We start from the raw sequence: 18,137 nt of genomic DNA, 5'->3' as shown, positions 1-18,137 counted from the left end.
GTTACATGAGTTAGTACCCTCTAAATCACTGAGACAGTGCCTAGCACAGAGTAAGTTTAAGCCATTATTCCTAAATGATCTGGATTTTTCTGCCTGAACACAAGGAACCTGGCCATTCATCTCCCCATTCAGGGCATAGGTAACAAGTACAATGATCTGGGCATAAGCAGTGTGTTTGATACAGTCTTGGCACCACACAGTAGAGAAGACAGGCTCGTAGGAAGTCACGCCAGGAGATAGTATGTCATGGGGTGGTTCCTTCTGGCCCCTGCTCATGATTCTATGACTGAAGGCCTCAGGGGTGGCTGTGCCAGCAGTTGTGAATATGAGAACCTTGCCCCAATATGTGGATTAGAGCAAAGTTTAATTCCTTTATTTTAAAGTCATTAAGCTAATTTGGATATTCCTGATTCAAGGTTCACAAGCCTGATATATTCTCTCCCCTTTTATTTGCAGCCTTGGATATGGACCTGCTGGAATGGATTCTCTTGCATCTGGGAAAGCTGAGTTAAGGCAGCTGAACTGGTCTCCCAGGTATTTAATTGTTAAAATTGCAAGTTACAAGTTCAATTTCCTCTTAGGGAGAGCTTCTGTTTCTTTGTAAAACAGGTGTCCAGGCAGGTGTCTTGGAGAAGGGAAATAGCCACCGTGGACTCTCCCTTTTTGACCAGGAAGGCAGGTGCAGGAAGCCATATTTCACTTTTGTAATTCAGTGTAAAGACCAAGACGAGTCCACAATTGTGATTGCATGAATGAATGGATGGATTTGAATGGATAAATGTTTCCTTCATCAGTGATACCCTAAACTTAGAGCCCTTTTGAAACTGTGGCCATGTATCTTTCAGGAGGAAGAGTCCATAATATTTTTAAAAAGCTAGATTTTTTTTTAAAAGGAGGAAATATTATTCCATGATTTGGGGGCTAGCGATTATTTCATCACCAAAACTAGAGGACTAGTCAATGTTTTTAATCTTCACATCTAGTCCTGATGGCAACAGGAAGATTTTCTTATTTGCATTTTAAAGATGATGGAGTTGAGACACAGATAGAGTATGTGGCTTGCCAAGCATCCCATGGGAGCAAGTGGAAGAGCCAGGATTCTAACTCAGTTCTTTGGTCTGCACGTCTAGAACCATTTCCACAATCACTTTCCCTCCCAGTTCTTGGCATTCCTGCCAAAGCTATTGCCATCTTCCTTCCTCAAGATTGTGCTTGAGATTTGTGAGCTGAGTGGGAAAGTTTCCATAGGAGGTAAGCAAGAAGGCAGCACGGGGGCAGAATCCTCTGGAGGACGGAGCCCCTCCCCCTCCACCTCCATGCTGCTGAGCACCCTCCTCCTCCTGTCCACACTGTGTTGGGTGGGTGTGTTAAAGTCAGCGAGGTCCCTAAGTGACTGGAGTCTCAGAGATCCACCTAAATAAAGAAGAGGGACATGGTGTTGTGAGAACCGTGACTCCCTCCCATGCCACACTGACTTGGAACCTAAAGTCCCACGACCCAGGGCTGAGGGCTCGTGTGGAGCCAGGTTTCCCACGGCGAGCAAGAGGCCTCTGGGAATCCCATCTCTGTGGGAGGGGAAACCGGTGATTATGCTCTCCTCCTTCCCAGGCAGGGAGGATCTGGTGGGAATGAGGCTGCACCAAGCCCTGGGGGACCAGTTCCAGGCCACTCAAAACCCTGTCAGACCAGGGCTGGGTCTGGCAGAGAAGTGGGTATCTCAGAGCACAGCCTAAGAGCTGGGAGCCTGGGTTTGAATCCCAGTTCCACCACTTATTAGCTGTGTGACCTGGTGACATTATTTAACTTCCTATACCCTTGCTTCCTCATCTGTACATTGGGGAAGACCGTAAGGATGGTACCTAAGACACAGGGTTGTTGGGAAGATTACATGCATGGTTAGCACTGAGCAAGAACCAAAAGTCAAATTTGATAAACCAGATTTACATTGGGAAGCTCAAATAAGCAGTCAGCACTCTTACTTGAGACAACTGATCTCAGAAACATTTTCCAAGAACCCCAGGCGGTTGCAATCCTGTCGGAACAGGGCTTCGAGATGTTCATTGCAGGGCCAATCCACGCGCGCACACAGCAGCCTGTCCTTGCATTTCCGGCTTGTTAGTGCTAATGTTCCCTGGGCCCTTCGAGGATATCCATCCAGCATGCGCTCATGTGGAAACGCCGCTCCTCGAACCTTTTAGCAGGTGTTATAAAGAAGATGTCAGCCTGCTGCAGACACATCTGGGGGCAGCAGAGGAGAGGTGCTCATTTTCAAACCTGTCAAACAGCAGCTCCAGGGGCATCCTGAGCGCAGTAGCTGGACAGGCCCTGGAGGAGGAAGATGGAGCAGCACGCAGGGCCTGGGGCAAGAGCAGAGCGCCCAGGCTCATCCTTCCAGGGCCCAGAGAGCGGACACTGCAGCCTTGGGAGCAAGCTCACAGCTGGCAGTGTTGGAACTGCTCAGAGAAGCGCCCCCGGGGGACTCAGGTCACTCGGATAGTCGGTTGAATTCCAAATCTGGGAACATCAGTGGACAGCAGGGAGGACAGCTGACTTCTCTTCCTTAATTAGCTCTCAAGCTTCCAGGTGGCTGCGTTCTCCTGCTCTCCCTGCCCCCCTCCCCCAATAGTGCAGCAGCATCACTGGGCGTGCTCAGAGCCAGCCTCGGGCCGCACAGTCCCGCAGGTAGTGGGCTCAGCTGCACTGGGTGCTGAAGAGCCGGAGAGAAATCTAAGTTCGTGTGTCTGCTGTGCCCCTAGCCGCGTGATCTCAAGCAAGTCACCGAACTTCTCTGGGTCTTGCTCATGGTGAGGTGGCGGGGTAATGAAGGGTAGGAGAGAGGAAGGAGGGCGGGCTGAAGGATCACTGGAGGAGGTCGCCAGGGGTAGTAACTGCGAGGGGCCCTCAAGTCTACAGCAAGGCCTCCTGCCACTGTGAAGGAAGTCATACAGCCCTCAGCTTCATTCTTGGCCTCAGCCTCCTCACTTGTAAAATGGGAATAAAACGAGCGGCACCCACATGGGGTTGTGGCCCATAAGCATACAAGAAGTGATCAAGAAGTGATCATCACCAGCCTCATCATCATCAGGCCACGGTCAGAGGTCAATAAAGCCTGCCGGGATTTGAATCACAGCAAGTGATCTGGGCCCTTTAACCTCTCAGACCACTTTTCTCCTCTGAGCTGGGATGGCAATATCATGCATTTATCACAGTCTGGCTTTAGGGACCCAACTAGATCATCTCCATACAGCACAGTTCCTCGAGACTGTTAGCTCTTTCAGGAGAGCTGTATGGACTTCCCGGACAGATGACCGTCTGTCTTTAGCCAGTGGGCAGGGGTCCCGTTGGGGCAGTTGGCCAGGTCCAGCGAGAGCAAAAGTATAGAAGGAACCGCTGTCTGGGCAGCAGTGAAATTCCTGGTCCTACAGCCACGCCCCCTCTGCCCCCGGGTCACACATCAGTGACCTTCGGGTAATGACTGACTAGCTGCAGCGTCGGGACTTTCACAGAAAAGCCTTTCCTAGCCCTGAGTGGGCCAGGCCCTCCCTGGATGAAAAAATACACTTCGATCCCCCACACATTGCCCCCCCCTTCAGTGCCTTTCTTCCAGCTTCCCAGGAACAAGCCCCAGCTTGGGCTCCTTCAGGGAAAGACGCAGCTTCAGGCCCAAGGATATTTGTGTAAGGAGGAGGTGGAAGTAGTTTCAGGAGCTTGCTTCACTGCAGCAGCAATCTCGGTCAAACAGGTTCCAGCAACTTCTTGCAGGTTTCTTTGTTCCATTGTTCCAGAGGGCCAGACAGGCCTCCCCACAATCCTGGAAGAGGGCAGGTGGGGCAGAGGGAGGAAGCCCGCTGGGGTCTGGCCAGCAGGCTGCTGCGGATGGCAATTTCATCTCTGTTCACACAACACCAGGGATCCGACTCTGTTTGATTATAGCTTATAAACCCTGGGCAATTGGCTTCCTTCGGTATTTTCCCCTACAGGGGCAGAGGGGTGGCCAGAAAATGCTGGAACCATACTGGCATTTTTTTTTTCCCAGACAAAGACTAGATATCCTTCAAGAGTTTTGCCAACTCTGCAAGTCAATGATGGGAAAAGTGAGACCTCAGTGAGCATTCAAAAACTAGTAAAAACAAAGGGGGGAGGAAACCCTCAAATAATTTGGAGCATCAATTTGGTTTTGATACAATGGAACATTGTTTGGCCCTAAAAAGAAGTGAATTACTGATATGTGCTACATATCAGATGAATCTTGAACACATTATGGTAAGTGAAAGGGGCCAGGCATAAAAGGCCACTGATTACATAATTCCAATCACATGGAATGTCCACGATAATCAAATCCATAGAGATAGAAAGTAGATTTGTGGTTGCCAGGGACTGGGGGAAGGAGGAAGAAATGGGAGGGACTGCCAACGGGTATGGGGTTTCCTTTTGAGGTGATGAAAATGTTCCAGATTAGTGTACAACTGTGTGAATACACTAAAATTACCACCGAATCGCACACTTTAAAAAGGTGAATACTGTCATGTGTGGATTATCTCTCAAGATTAAAAACTGTATGATAATAGCATTTAGGTTTCCATCTGTAAGAACTATGGAAGCTAAGAGTGTATTAACATCAACAACAAAAACAGGAGTGGGGTTGAAGTGTTGGGGCTCAGTCTTGGTCAGTCATCTGCTTATCCTATCACCTCCTGCAGCTGCTTACTGAGTACCTACTATGTGTCAAGGTGCTGTACAAGGACCAGGTACATACTGAGGACCAAGACAACCTGTGGCTCCTTCATGGCCCACTATGAACTCCTTGTGCCCTCTTGGGCAGATTGCTCAACTCCTTGAAGCTTCCTCGTCTGTCCCTGTGAGTGTACAAGAGGTCTCAGGCAAATACCACAGTTCTGCAGTACCTGGGGCCATGGTTCCTAAACCGGATGGTGCCTTAACACTTGCCTCTGAGCTCTGTGCAATTACAGGTTTCGGAAGGTCCTGTTATAATCAGCCCCAGGTGGCTTTGGTTCTCATGCTGTCACGTTTGGGGACCCCTGCCCAGGCACCTCATGGCCCAAGGCTGGCTGCTGAGCCATCCTAAATGAAGTTCCTTGCCTTCTATGTGTGCTGTCTAGATCGTGCCTAGTCTCCCCATATGCGCTGCAGAATGCCCACTTATATGCTTTGGGGACCCCTTATGTCACAGCATTGCCAAAGGGACTCAGCATTCTACAACCAGCAATATTGATTTTTCCTGCACTTCCCTCTCCACCGATGCTAAAAAGAATGTGACCAGGAAAAAGTCATCCAGGTTCCAAAATAAAACAAAGCTGCTCATCCGTTTATAGGGTCATTTTGCACTTTAGAAATTAACTGCCAGTTTTGTCCAAGCCTCACTCTTTGAGGGAGTGTTTTCTATTAAGTTTCCCAAGCACAGACCATATTTTACGAAGCAAAGCATACTTTGGCTGTAGTTGAAATGTAGGATTGTTATTTATATAGACTAGAGCATAATACTGTTAAATAAACTTTTAATGTGGACGGACATTTCTCTCTCCCTCTCTCTCACATGCACACATGCGTGCACGCGCATACACCCTGTAAAGCTAGGATGTTTTTATATCCCTCCAGTACTCAGTGCTTCTTCCTAGTTTGGACAGCCAAGCAGAAAAGAATGAGGCTCTGATCCATCCACATCTCTTAGCTGTGTGCACAACTGACAACAGACTCATACCTAACTGGCGACCACCAGGGGGTGCCCAATATCTTGCAGTGGACTTGCAGACAAGCACTGAGGCAAGAGCAAGGAAGGAGGGCTGGCAAAGGGGAGAAGTCAGATCTTGCTTAAGGTGTCAAGGGACAGATGGCGGTTTCCTACCTGGGTCACTCCTCTCTGCAAAGGCCACAATGTGGATCCCATTCAAATCATCTTCCTGGAGGAGAGAAGAACCAGAGGTTACACTCCCAGGTGGAGAGATAGAAAGGAAAAAGTCAGGGATAGAGACAAAGGGTGGCATGGAGATGGGAAGGGGGGAGGTGTTGGGGTAGTGGACATGGGGCAGGGGAACTGAGGGGTGCACAGTAAGGAAGGAAATATTGATGAGCAACTGGGCAGAATGCGTGCTGTTTGATCCATGGGTTTACAAGACAGGAGAACACCCACTACACACAAGACATCAGCACTGAATGGGCCTCACTCCTGTGGGCTGTGGGGTCCAGGACAGCAGCAGTAAAAGGCAAAAGGAGGAAAAACATGATTCTGGTTATTAGGAGCTCCCAGGGCAACAATCACTCTGAATACAGCTCAGTAAATTGTCAGTCTGTGTTTTGAGAATTCACCACCCGCAACCAGCAATTATGGGAACGTCTGAATGCCCTCGACAAATCCTGAAACTGTCCCCAGACTGGCAGCAGACAGGAATCTTCTAGGTCAATTAAGACGTGGGTCTGTTCTGTTCACGCAAGAATCATATACAAATGTAGGGCTCCTCTGTGAACACTCCTCCTACTGAAAAACCTGTGTAGTCAGTAAGGGGTGCCTTGCTGACTGTGGCATCCAGGTTCCCACCTTGGGGTCCTTTCTGCTCAGGTCCAAATTTTGCTGAGGGCCTCTAACGCATTTCTGTGAGTGTGGGAGGCTATGGGAAAAGTGGATTTGGGAACTAGGGAAAGTTGAGGGTGTGACGTGACACGTGGGTGTGGCTGCGGGGGCTGAGGCCAAGGCCAAGAATTCAGTGAGTATGTCACATCCCTGAGCAAGCAAACAGCATTGCATAGTTCTATGTTCTGGACAGAAAGGACCGTACACCTGTGTCTCCTTTGCATCAATTCTTTGTGCCTCTTTTGGAGGAGGCTTTGTTGTGAGCAATGTGATTACCAAAAAAAACATGGAGAGGAAGATGTTTAAGAAGGAGGCACACAGGACAAATCTGAGTGAATACAGATTATCGCTGACACAGGGAAAGGGAGTCACAGGGTATCCAGGATATCATATCAGAATCATCCTATGGAAAAAACTCCAGGCATCTCAACCCTCGCATGATCCCCGTTTCCATTTCAATTGATTTTAATGCTGGTGCAATCCTATCTAAATGCTAATTTTTCCCCTTTGAGTTTGGAATGGATAAAAGCTCCAAAAATTCTGAGAGATTAAATGGAAAATATTATTATTAAAAACAAGAGAGTGGGCATGGGCTTGGTCAGATGCTCTGGGGAATTGAATTTTACAGATATATGTGTGTGCGTGTGCATGTGTGTGCAGGTTTATTACACAAATCCAACACCAACCAGAAGGGGAGTCCAAGGTTTCACTGTTTTACATTTGCTATTATCGCCAGACAGAATATCCTGATCAGTTCTCATTAGGCTGTCCTGTGTCTCTGTCTCCTGCCATCAGCAGAAAGTGAGCAGTGTTAACTCTGTAAAGCAGGCTTCATTTCTGTGTGCCCTTCTAGAACACACTTGAAATTGCTTTTGGAATTAAGAATCCATATTCATTTGTTAAGAAGCTGCTCACAATGAGGCTGTCACTCCCCAGGCCCAAGATGGTGCCTGGATGGAGGGCTCTAGCCATCCAGGCAAAGAACCCGTCTCTTTGTAGGAATCAAAGAGTCAGTTCACAAACCTGTAGAGAACACTGGCAAAGAGGCAGGTGCCTGCTTGGGGCCGGGTATTTTCAGTAATAGACTCACAGAGCAAGAATCCATGGGGGAAGCGTATAAATCAGGGTTCCTCAGTGAGAATCCAATGTGCACGGGGGAGGAAGAGCCAAGCTGACCATGCATAGGACTGAGACCCCCTTGGGGGGCTTTCTCGGAACCCCACAGCCTTTGCTCCAGATCACCCATTTAGCCTTTGGATCACATTGCCTTGGAAACTCTCTTTTTAATAGCACAAATCTTACCTTCTCAACCAGATGGCAAGCTCTCTGAGGGAAAGGATTATGCCTTAAAATAACAAGGATAATTACAATAGCCACAATAGTATCTGCCCCCTGCCGTTCTTTGTATCAGTTCTTTACAAGACCGTCATTTCTAAAACATAAATGAAAGTCTTATTCCTATTTAGTGCTTAAAGAATTGAAGTGACTTACCTAACGCCACAGAACTGGTACGTGACATAACTGGGATTCAAGCCCGTTCTGTCTGGCCCCACGTGCTTTTTCTTTCTCACTGAAGGGGTCCAGAATAAGCCACTGTGGCATAAAAATTATTTTGGGCTGAAAGCATATGAATTCCTGAATGCCTTATCTACCTAAAAACAGAGAATCCCAAAAGAACTCAATTGTCATAAACCCATACTCAAGAACCGTTCTAATTTCTCTTCTTAGACAGATATTATCACAGAACTAGCAAATCTCCCATCTATTCCCCAAGGGCCTGTTTCTTTTTCCAAGACATGGTTTGTTTTTCCATAAGTTCCCTTTCTCCCCAACCTTCTAATAAGTCATTTTTTTCTCTCAGAAGTGCCTCTTGCCTCTTCCATTTCCAATTAAGATGGTATATAAGCCCCTTGTTGAGTCACATTTCCTTGTAAACTCCCTTGCATAAATGGGTCATTAAATCTGTCTTTTGCCCATGCTCATCTGTGTTTTGTCAGTTTAATTTGCAGCCCTTTAATACAGAACCTAAGAGGGTAGAAGGAACAATTTTCCTCCTTGACATCATTAATAGCAACAAAATGAGTCTGGTGTCCCTGCAGGGTTTGCAGATGTTTCAAACTCAGATTAGTGACTCTTAGTTAAAGGAGCCTGGTAAAGGGGTTTTATGTAAAATGACTGAGCACCATATCCCCCAAAGAACTGGAGACTTAGGAATACTTTGGTGAATACCCTACTCTGAATTCTCTTTCACTTTGTACATTTATCTATCATAGTATGAGCATACTAGAGTGGTATTAATATGTTTTAAGATTGTTTCATTTGTTCAACCCTGAACTTCTAAGGACACAATAGCAATATTCATTTTTATAAACCCTGTGCTTAGCACAAAGTAATAAGTTCTTATGAATTTCCACTGATTTAAAGAAAAAAGGATATGTTGATAAAAAGCTTACACACTAGTTGAAGAAAATGGAAAGTATTAGAGATACCAAAAAGAAACCACACATCAGTCACCCACCAACCAGGTATATTACCACTGTTACTGTTTTGCTCTGTTTCCTTCCAGGTTCTGTTGAATGTTTGTTCTCTTGAATGAAGCAATGCAAAGAAAAAAACATGCACTTAAAACTACCGACTCCCTGGTGCAATGGAATGTTCTAGGGGCTTATCTGGAGGTTTCTGGCCCCCTTTTGGAAGTACTACTTTGTTATTGCCACAAAGAGAAAAGGTTCTTTCTGAAGGAACTGCTGACTCCCATCCCCATGCACTTTTGCCCAGAACTCCGACCACTTGCCAGGATGGAGAGCTGGTTGGAAGGTAAGAGTATTGAAAGGAAGGACAAGTCGGCACTCAGTCTGGACCACCTTGCCCCACCTTGACGTTCTTTGAATCTAAATAAGCAAATAGCTGTTTAATTTACACAAAGCAAGTATCACTAGCCACCAATTTCTTTAGTAATAATCAAGCATGTGTTTTTTATGGTTTGCTCTTTAAAAACCCACACAATGAGAGAAAGAAAAAGGTCAATAGTTGCTTTAGCTTGACTTAGTTTTCCTATCTTATTTAAATATTTTGCAACGTCTGGGAAAATGGGTGTTGAAGATAAAGACTTCCAAGGTCATAACTGGTCACTTTCCCCAGCTTCTGTGGTTTCATTTGCTGCAGCCCAGTAGTCCATGAAGATGCTGCTCTTTGGAGCAATGCTTCCCTAGGTGGCAAAGGTAGATGGGGAAGGCACTTGGGAAGTGGCTTCCCAGAGATCCCTTTGACAGATTGATTTCTGCTTCTCCTTTTTAAGGATGGAAAGATGATCCTGCCTTCCCTCCGTAGTTGGAGACTTGGGACCGGTGAGGTCTGGTTACAGCTCCTGGGATGTCACGTGGATAGTCCATGATGGTGTGCAGGTAAGAAGAAACCCAGTCTAGTTGCCCTTTTCTCTACCAGGTTAAATTTAATACAAAGCCCTTTCCTGATTAGAAAACAATTGAATATATAGTAATGGTGGAGAATATGAGCCATCAGTTCTATTATAGTGAAAGGAAGTAACTTATCTTTTCCCTTAAGTGAAAAGAGAGCAGAGAATGAGTTGCGGTGAATCCAGAGAGTGAAATTTCTGAACATCTGCCTGTGATATATGAGAGGGAACATTTCTACTGGGCAGTGTGGGGGGGCAAGGGGTATTTGTGGTCAGGGGGAGGGGACAGGACACAGCTCTCCCACCACGGCATATGGTGTCAGGGATGTGATATAGCTGTGTCATTAAGAGAAGGTCTGAAGGAAGGGCTTCTCTTAGGGATGAAGAAAATTAAAAGAACTAAGAACAGAGACATAGCAGAAGAGAGCAGTGACAATCGCTCCCAATTTAAAATGGTCATGAAAGACAGAGAAAGACCAGGTAGCAGATTCTGGTAACCAAGAACTCATACCAGGTTAAAGACTAAAGAATAGAACAACAAACCTCAGATGTGAGATCCAAGATCAGATCCTGGGCCAGGAAAAAAGAATTTTGTGTGTGTGTGTGCTATAAAGGACATTAGTGGGACACTGGTCAGTTTGAATAAGATCCATAGGTGAAATAGAATTATACTAATTTCCTGATTTTGATAAGTACACTGTGGTTTTGAGAGACATTCCCTGTTTTTAGAAAACATCTGAAGTATATAGGGGTAAGGAGATTTGTGTCTGCTAGCTACTCTCAAACAATTCAGGGCAAAAAAATGTTTATATCCATTATCTGTCAAGAAGTATGTGATCAAGCAAAGAAAGTAAAATGTTAACATTTGGGGAATCTGGTAAAGAGATCATGGAATTCTTTACATTATTTTTCGTAAGTGTGAAATAATTTTAAGTAAAAGGTAAAGCTATTTTTTAAAGGAATATTATTTTTAAAACACTGCTACACTCTTTTTAAATCTAGTAACAAGACCTTTTAAAGATTACATTTTTGAAAGGTTTAAATATTAAGAAAATAGGTTTCCATTACTGCTGGGTTATGCTTCGAAAGTCCAATTCTCCAGACTGGATGACTTGCTCTTCAGTGTCTTACGAAATGTTTGTTCTGCCTTCAGACATACAAATAAGTTACCAGCCAGTAAGATATCAAGTGATAAGTTACTTCATGGTTCTGTTCTTCTGTCATTTTAGACTCTGAATCAAAGATTAAATAAATAAATGCTTTCATGTTAATTCCTTTCTTCTCCCCCACCCCCTTGACAAAATGGCACCTCATGGGGATATGCTTACTCTGGGGAACTATACTGAAGAGAACATGAGATTTGGCTCCAGATGATCTAAACTTAAGTCCCAAGATCTAATGCTTATTAGTTATGTATCCTTGATTAATCAACTTAATCTGTACGATCATCAGTTTCCCCATGTAAAATGAGCTTAAGTAATATTTGTTCTACTTCACTTTTTAGAACTCTTGAAACATCCAGGTTAAAAGAATACTTTGGAATGCTTTGAAGAATGCTCCACAGGTGTTGGTTGTTATTGGTTATGGAATTTTATATAAAGCTGATGTGGGATGGGATGGGATGGGATGTTGTACCTCCATGGCCCTCTTTCTATACTATTTTGACTTGCCTGACACATTGTCTATGACATAGACCTAGGGGATAATCTGACTCAGCACCTTCCAGTGCCTTGAGTTGATATTAATGAAAACAGCTACCATCAGTTGGCCAAACACCTCCCAGGTTCTAGGCGCTTTGCAACCACTCATCCTTACGAAAAGCCCTGATTTGAGAAGCAGAAACTAACTAAAGCTCAGAAAGATGACATGACTTGATACAGGATGCAGAGCTACCAGGTAGCAGATTCTGGATGTGAACCCAAGTCTCTATGACTCCACAGCCTGAGTGCCTTCCATGATGTCACCCTGGTCTCTGGTAGTCAGTGACCAGAAGCCAGTAGTGACTGTGGGAAATGAACTCAAAGATAGAGTAGTTTTGCCTTGTGGATACTACCCAAGAGGCTTAAATTAGATCCATGGAGAACTGGGCTTTAATTGAGTGTGATGTTATCCACGTTTCAAATTCTCCATCATCTAGACATCCACTCCAGCAAAATAAAATGTGGTTTAAGTTTGGGAACTCAAAGGGGTACTCCACTTGGTGTGGTGTCTACAAGGCAGAAAGAGTTTCTCATTTCTTACCCATGTTTCAAACATGTCTTCTGGACGCAGGCGACGTAGGGTGGGTCTGAAAAAAACAAAGATGAGCTTCTTTGAGTGGGGATTACCAAGGCAGACACCACAGCCTCAGCGTAGTGAATATAAAATGAGATGCTGGTTCATTTGCAAGGGCATGAAGAGCTCTAGAAATCTCCCCTAAGGAAATGGAGCTGTTCTACCCTGTTACATCACACAGGGAGCTAGCTGGGCCTGAAGCTCCCAGCCTTTTCACAGACCCATTTGATCCAAGGATTATATAAAGCCTATTAGAGGGACCCCTGGGTGACTCAGTGGATTTGGCATCTAACTATTATTGATCTCAGTTCAGGTCTTGATCTCATAGTCATAAAGTTCAAGCCCTGTGTTAGGCTCCACTCTAAGTGTGGAGCCAAATAAATAAGGAAATAAAGTCGATTACAAACAATGGGTCAGAGGGTATAGGGTTAGCTTATTCCTAGGGCAAGAAGCCATTTCCTTCCTCATAGATAGGGCCCACTGCTCAAAGCCCAGAGCAGGCCCAGAATGAGGACACCTGGGAGAAGAAGCAGAAGTAGTGGTTCTCCTAGGCCAGGACTGCATTTTCATATCATCAGGATCATCATTCAAAAGCTCTTTAGGGATGTTTGGAGGAACAAGTAAAATTACATTTTGCTCATGGTTTTATTTCCTTCTGAATGTTGGCAAATTGTATTAGACACACAGAGATTTCCTTCTCCAAATGCTGCCTCCCTATGGGGACCAGGACAACAAGGTGATGGAGTCATAGTGCTCCAGGTTCAGTGGACATATCTGAGCGGGCATTGGAGAGGGAGGGTGGTGTGCCGAGGTGGTGAACCCACTACCACATTCCATGTTTCAATATTGTCCCTCCCTCAAGAGCAGGGGTCAGCCAACCATAGCTGGTGGGCCAAATCCAGCCAGTGCTTCCTGTGTTTATAAATAAGGTTTATTGGGATACAGCCATACCCATTTGTTTACATACTGTCTACAGCTGCTTTCACACTACACAGCAAGGCTGAGTATTACAACAGAAACCATCTGGCCAACAGAACCTGAAATATTTATTCTCTGGCCCTTTATGGAAAAAGTTTGCTGATCCATGCTAGAGCTACTCTAAGTGGTATCAAATAGGCCTCTCCCAGAAGTCTATGTATTAAACATTCATCCATGGCTAAGTTATTTAACTACTCTGAGCCCAATCCCTTGATCTGTAACATCAGGATAATAATAATACTCCATAATGTTGAATATTAGATAAAATAGCTTCCATAAGCACTGGCATGGTATTTGGCAATAAGAGGCTGACAGTAAATCTCTATTGTTATTATTGTAGAATATGACTTGTAACTTACTCTGACTCGGAGGGGATTTGCTGATTGTGGGGAGTTGGTCTACCTTGTTTGCAAGTATAGACCCATACTCAGAAAAGGTAGCAATATCCTGCCCAACTGATCAATGACCAACAAAGCCATACTACTGATTTCAGCTCTTCTGGGGTAGTAACTCCAGGTTATTGCTCTTGGGAGGCCTAAAAATGTTAGGACTGAGAGGTTCTTCTCCATCCCCCAGGCCTTAGACCACTGCCTGTCCCCCACCCACCATCCCCTGCATGTCATCTGAGGCACCTTTGGTGCTCCTTCACAAACTCCACGATCTCCTCTTCTGTGTAAGGTTTGTTAGGGATGGCAATGGGCTCATCCATAAATGGCTCGTAGAAGTCAACCTCATTCATCTTCAAGGACAATTTCTTTGCAACCTGTAACAATTAGAAACATGACAATAATTTCCTTGAATGCTAGTCTAGAGTAGCAGTGGGTTGCCCATCTATAAGAAGTGTGTGTGTTTTCTGGAAAAGATATGAGAGTATACCTACAGTTTTAACTTAAATGTTGAAGTGGTAGAAACTCATTGCCTAAGCCCTAGCTCGACCAGTCAGAGAAGGACAAATCAAGGAAAAACCCTTTTTGGCAAATGAGATCCAACCAGGAGAAGGGAGCGGTAGGGATGAAAAGTGGGGAATCTAACTGTACAATCATCATCACTCCGCTGTATGTGCCAGGGCTGGAAAAAGAAGCAAACGTCAACAGAATGGTCTCAGTGTTCTGAGATGCATGGATTTAATTGAACCAGTTTGGATAGCACAGGCAATTGACAGAAACCGTTTACAGCACACAAGTACTCAAAATCAGAGGTCAACCCATTAATTTGTCCTTGATCATCTCCTTACTCCTTCTTGTGATTTAGACAGAAGCAGGGTTATCTCTCAGTACTGGCTTGTCCAGTGGTTTCTCAGACTCTGGGAACTGTCTGCTTTGTTACCAGACAGAAGGTCACCAACCATCCTGCTTTGTCCAGAATGGAGGGATTTCCCAGGGTTCAGACTCGTAAGCTAGAACTGGGATATTCCCCCAGCAACCCAGGATGAAGGGCTCACCCTCTACCAGATAAAAAGCATGGGGAGCCAGCTTGCAGCCTGGAAGACGTCTGCTCTCTTGATTAAAGTGGCCACATAGTCTCACTGTTGGGGCAGAATGGGTGCTGTGTTTGCCTGCAGGGCTGCTGAGCTCAAGCCTCTTTTTGTGAAATGATTTGAGAGGCCTGGAATGTGCAATGCTTTGTAGAAAACCAAATGCCATTCTTTTCCCGTTTGAGCTGAGGTCCAAGAAAGCACAGGGATGAACAGTGGTTCCCTTGAAACGAAAGAAGAATTGCCTAAGAGCTGACGCCCTGTGGTGGTAACCAACGGTGCAGAGGTCCAGGGCAGCTGTGACTAATTGGGAAGGGGGAGGAACTGGGTATTACATAAACCGTTACACAAGTAAAGCCATTCTGAGCAAACACGGGTGTCCCTATGGCTTTTGTCATCAGTCGCTATTAATTCTGGGTCACCATATTCCAAAAGACATTTCTCATAGGACTTCAGGGAAAGAAACTCTAACATCCTACCCAGAGCTAAAGAAAACAGGCCACGTTAAGAGCTCCAGTCCATCAAAAGAGATTTATCATCATGTTGATATGGTTTTGAGGGACAGGGAAGTGTGGGGTCTTTTCTTACTTTTCCCCCTCTTTGACAGGGTGGGGGTGGTGTGGATGCTGGGGTGGGGAGCGTGGGAAGGAACCAGCGAACACATAACCAGAGGCTGGGTTTTCACATGTTCTTCACAGAGCCTGGCCCATCAGAAAATGGGCTGAAAATGACACTGGATTCTGGGTTGCTGACTTCACTGATGACATATTTTAGGAACCAGAAAACCGTGCTTAAAGGAAGTGGGGAGTGACCAGATGAAGGAAAACAGTAAAGGTAGTAAGCACCCCGAGGACTCACGCTGGGTCGGGCGCTAGTGCAATTGATTACTTTGTACATCTTCACCTGGCTTGCTAAGGTAAGAACCATTATTATTACTTACTTTACAGATAATGAACTGGAGGCCCAGTCTTTGTTTGCAGTTTGTCAAGATCTTGTATGTGGAGGGGAGACAGCCCAAAGCGAATCCCAGGCAGTGGTGTGTTCTAAACTATCACCTAGAATGGCAATCTCTTTTCATTCCCAACTTCTGAAGTGTGTGTGTGTGTGTGTGTGGTCCTTGAATGCCAGTGTCTGGGTATGCAATGTTAAGACCACAAACATGAAGCTGGATGGTGATATTCTTAAGTTTAGGTCTTGGGAAACCTGAAAAAAATTTTCCAGAGGGCTAGTCACTATATCCCACACCATGGAGTGCCCTCAGCCTGTATCCCAAGGAAAGCCCTTTCTCTCATTTTTTTTCAGTTGCATCTTGGCCAATAAACATGCCATCCTTAGCCCTCTGACTCTCTGACTCCATGGGATTCAGATCAGAGATGTCATAGCTTGGTTTAGGATCAGGATGCAACTATTAGTGCTGGTCCCAAACCTATTAGTGCTGGTCCCAAACCTGCAGGTCAGGTAGAATGCCCCCAAGGAGCTCTCTGGAAATGCATGTTCCTGGGCCTGGTCACAACACAAAAAAATACAAGTTTCATCTTAGTTGTGGGTCCAGGAATCCATGATTTTAAAAGCTCTTTGGGGGAGACCCCTACGGACAATGGTTCAGCAGTCCTGACATCCCAGTGTCTTCATGGTTCTCTAACTCATATACTATACTGAATATAACATATTTATTGTTTTGTCTACTTACTTTCTGTCTACCATCTTCTCCTTGTCCCCTCCCCCACCACACTAAACTCTAAATCCCACAGGGGCAGGAATCTGTTTTACTCCTTGTGGTGTTGCTGGCCTCTAGAAGAGATTCCAGCCCATAAAGTGCACTTGATAAATATTCTCTGAGTGAGCAAATGAATGAATAAATGAAAGATACTTCTAGTTGTACATCTTCCCCACTTGTAGTAAGAGAACTCATCAACCCCATCTTATGTTTTCAGTAGATTCTTTTCTTCGATTCCCTAATGTTTTCAGGAGCTTCAGGATCTTTGCTGTCTTGAAGAGGAGTCTTGTAGTCTTGTATTTTTGAATCTTCTCTGGTCTTTCTCTCCTTCACCTCAGTAATGACCAAGTCCTCTTGTCATCTCCATGTCTGCCAGTTGGCTTTTCATCTTTGGGACTGTATTAGTGCCTCCTTGGCGCTGGCCTCGCCTGACTTCACACCTCTAGGAAACACCTTCCCTCCCCCTAGTCCTTCTGGGCTTCCCTCAGTCTCAACGAAGAGTTCTTGCAGCTCCCTCTTCTGCATCAGCGCCCCCTGCTGGACACCATGAGGCTTCCTTGGGCTCTGGCTCCCTCCCTCACCCACAAACTTGAAATTTTCAAGTCCCAAATGGCACTGAGTCCTCTGCGTGTGACTACTCTTCTTTCCATGTTCCATGTAGAGGTAGAGAGTGTGTCTTTCTCCTTTTAAATGTTGTAAAATCCCACAAGGCTACATGAATGGGGGCACTTATGACTCAGTGTCTTACAGAGTTTGGAGTGAAGAGGCTTCTGAGTTTGTAATTATAGCCTGACCTCACCTTCTTCATGGGCCACGGACACAAAACCATATGGTTGGGCTGGGAGGCATGTCTGAAAACCGATACCACCCTGAACTGAACAGTGGGCCACCCTTTGAAGAACTAAGGCTTTCTTTCTTGGCCTAGCCTGCCTGCCTGATTGTGTTCTCTCGGATGAGTTCTGGCCCCCGGGAGCCACCTCAGTCACTGCTGGCCTGTCGTAATGGAATGGCAGTGATGTATTCAGTTTAGGTCTCCCTTTACCTCCCCTTCTCTGCTAAAGTTCTCACCCAACCTCCATTCCCCTGGGCTTAGATGGCTGCCTTTTATGCACAACAGGACTAGCTAACATTTACTGAATGCTCCCCACATATCAGACTTCAGCCAAGAGCTTCACGTGTATTGTTTCTTTCTCTGCACAGCAGTATGAACACTGACCTGAGATTACACCTCAGTCTTCATTGCTCCCTTACTGTGTGACCATGGGCAAATCACTTAATCTCTCGGTGCCTTGGCTTCCTTCTATGTAGATTGAGAATACTAATATGTCCTTTATGGGCACTTTGAGATGACTGAAAGAGCTATGTAAACTCTCAGCACAGAGTCTAGCACGTAAAAGCTACTTAGTAAGTGGTAGTTATTCTTGCTTTTGGTATTCTTGCTCTGGATCTCTCTTGACTCCAATCCAACCAATTAAGGTAAATTTTCTTCAGGTTTAGATTTTATTACTCAGATTATAGACTCTTCTGGATTATTTTCAATCTAGAGTTTTTAGAGCAGGGCTATATCCACAGAGGTAGTTTGATGTACACATATACAGGGATTGAATACAACCTTTTCTTTCATATTCCTTCCCTGCTCCAGAACCTACAGGCTTCCTTCTGTTTTTCACAGAATACTTGGACTCCCATGGTA

The 18,137-nt window shown here is 45.2% G+C and overlaps 1 protein-coding gene across 1 annotated transcript in view; it reads right to left on the bottom strand.

The window, feature by feature from the left end:
- Positions 1-18,137, bottom strand: part of CASQ2 (calsequestrin 2) — a 63,325-nt gene that overhangs the window by 8,328 nt on the left and 36,860 nt on the right. The window contains exons 6-8 of the mRNA XM_047727373.1: positions 13,886-14,016; positions 12,243-12,288; positions 5,864-5,918 (exon numbers count right to left, since the gene is read on the bottom strand). Coding sequence (XP_047583329.1) covers positions 5,864-5,918; positions 12,243-12,288; positions 13,886-14,016 — 232 coding nt within the window. The remainder of the gene's footprint in view (positions 1-5,863; positions 5,919-12,242; positions 12,289-13,885; positions 14,017-18,137) is intronic.

The sequence above is a fragment of the Lutra lutra genome, chromosome 4 (assembly GCF_902655055.1).
Source record: "Lutra lutra chromosome 4, mLutLut1.2, whole genome shotgun sequence".
Lineage (NCBI taxonomy): Eukaryota > Metazoa > Chordata > Mammalia > Carnivora > Mustelidae > Lutra > Lutra lutra.
Note: the sequence above shows the minus strand (reverse complement) of the source record. Positions and strands in the feature narration are given on the sequence as shown.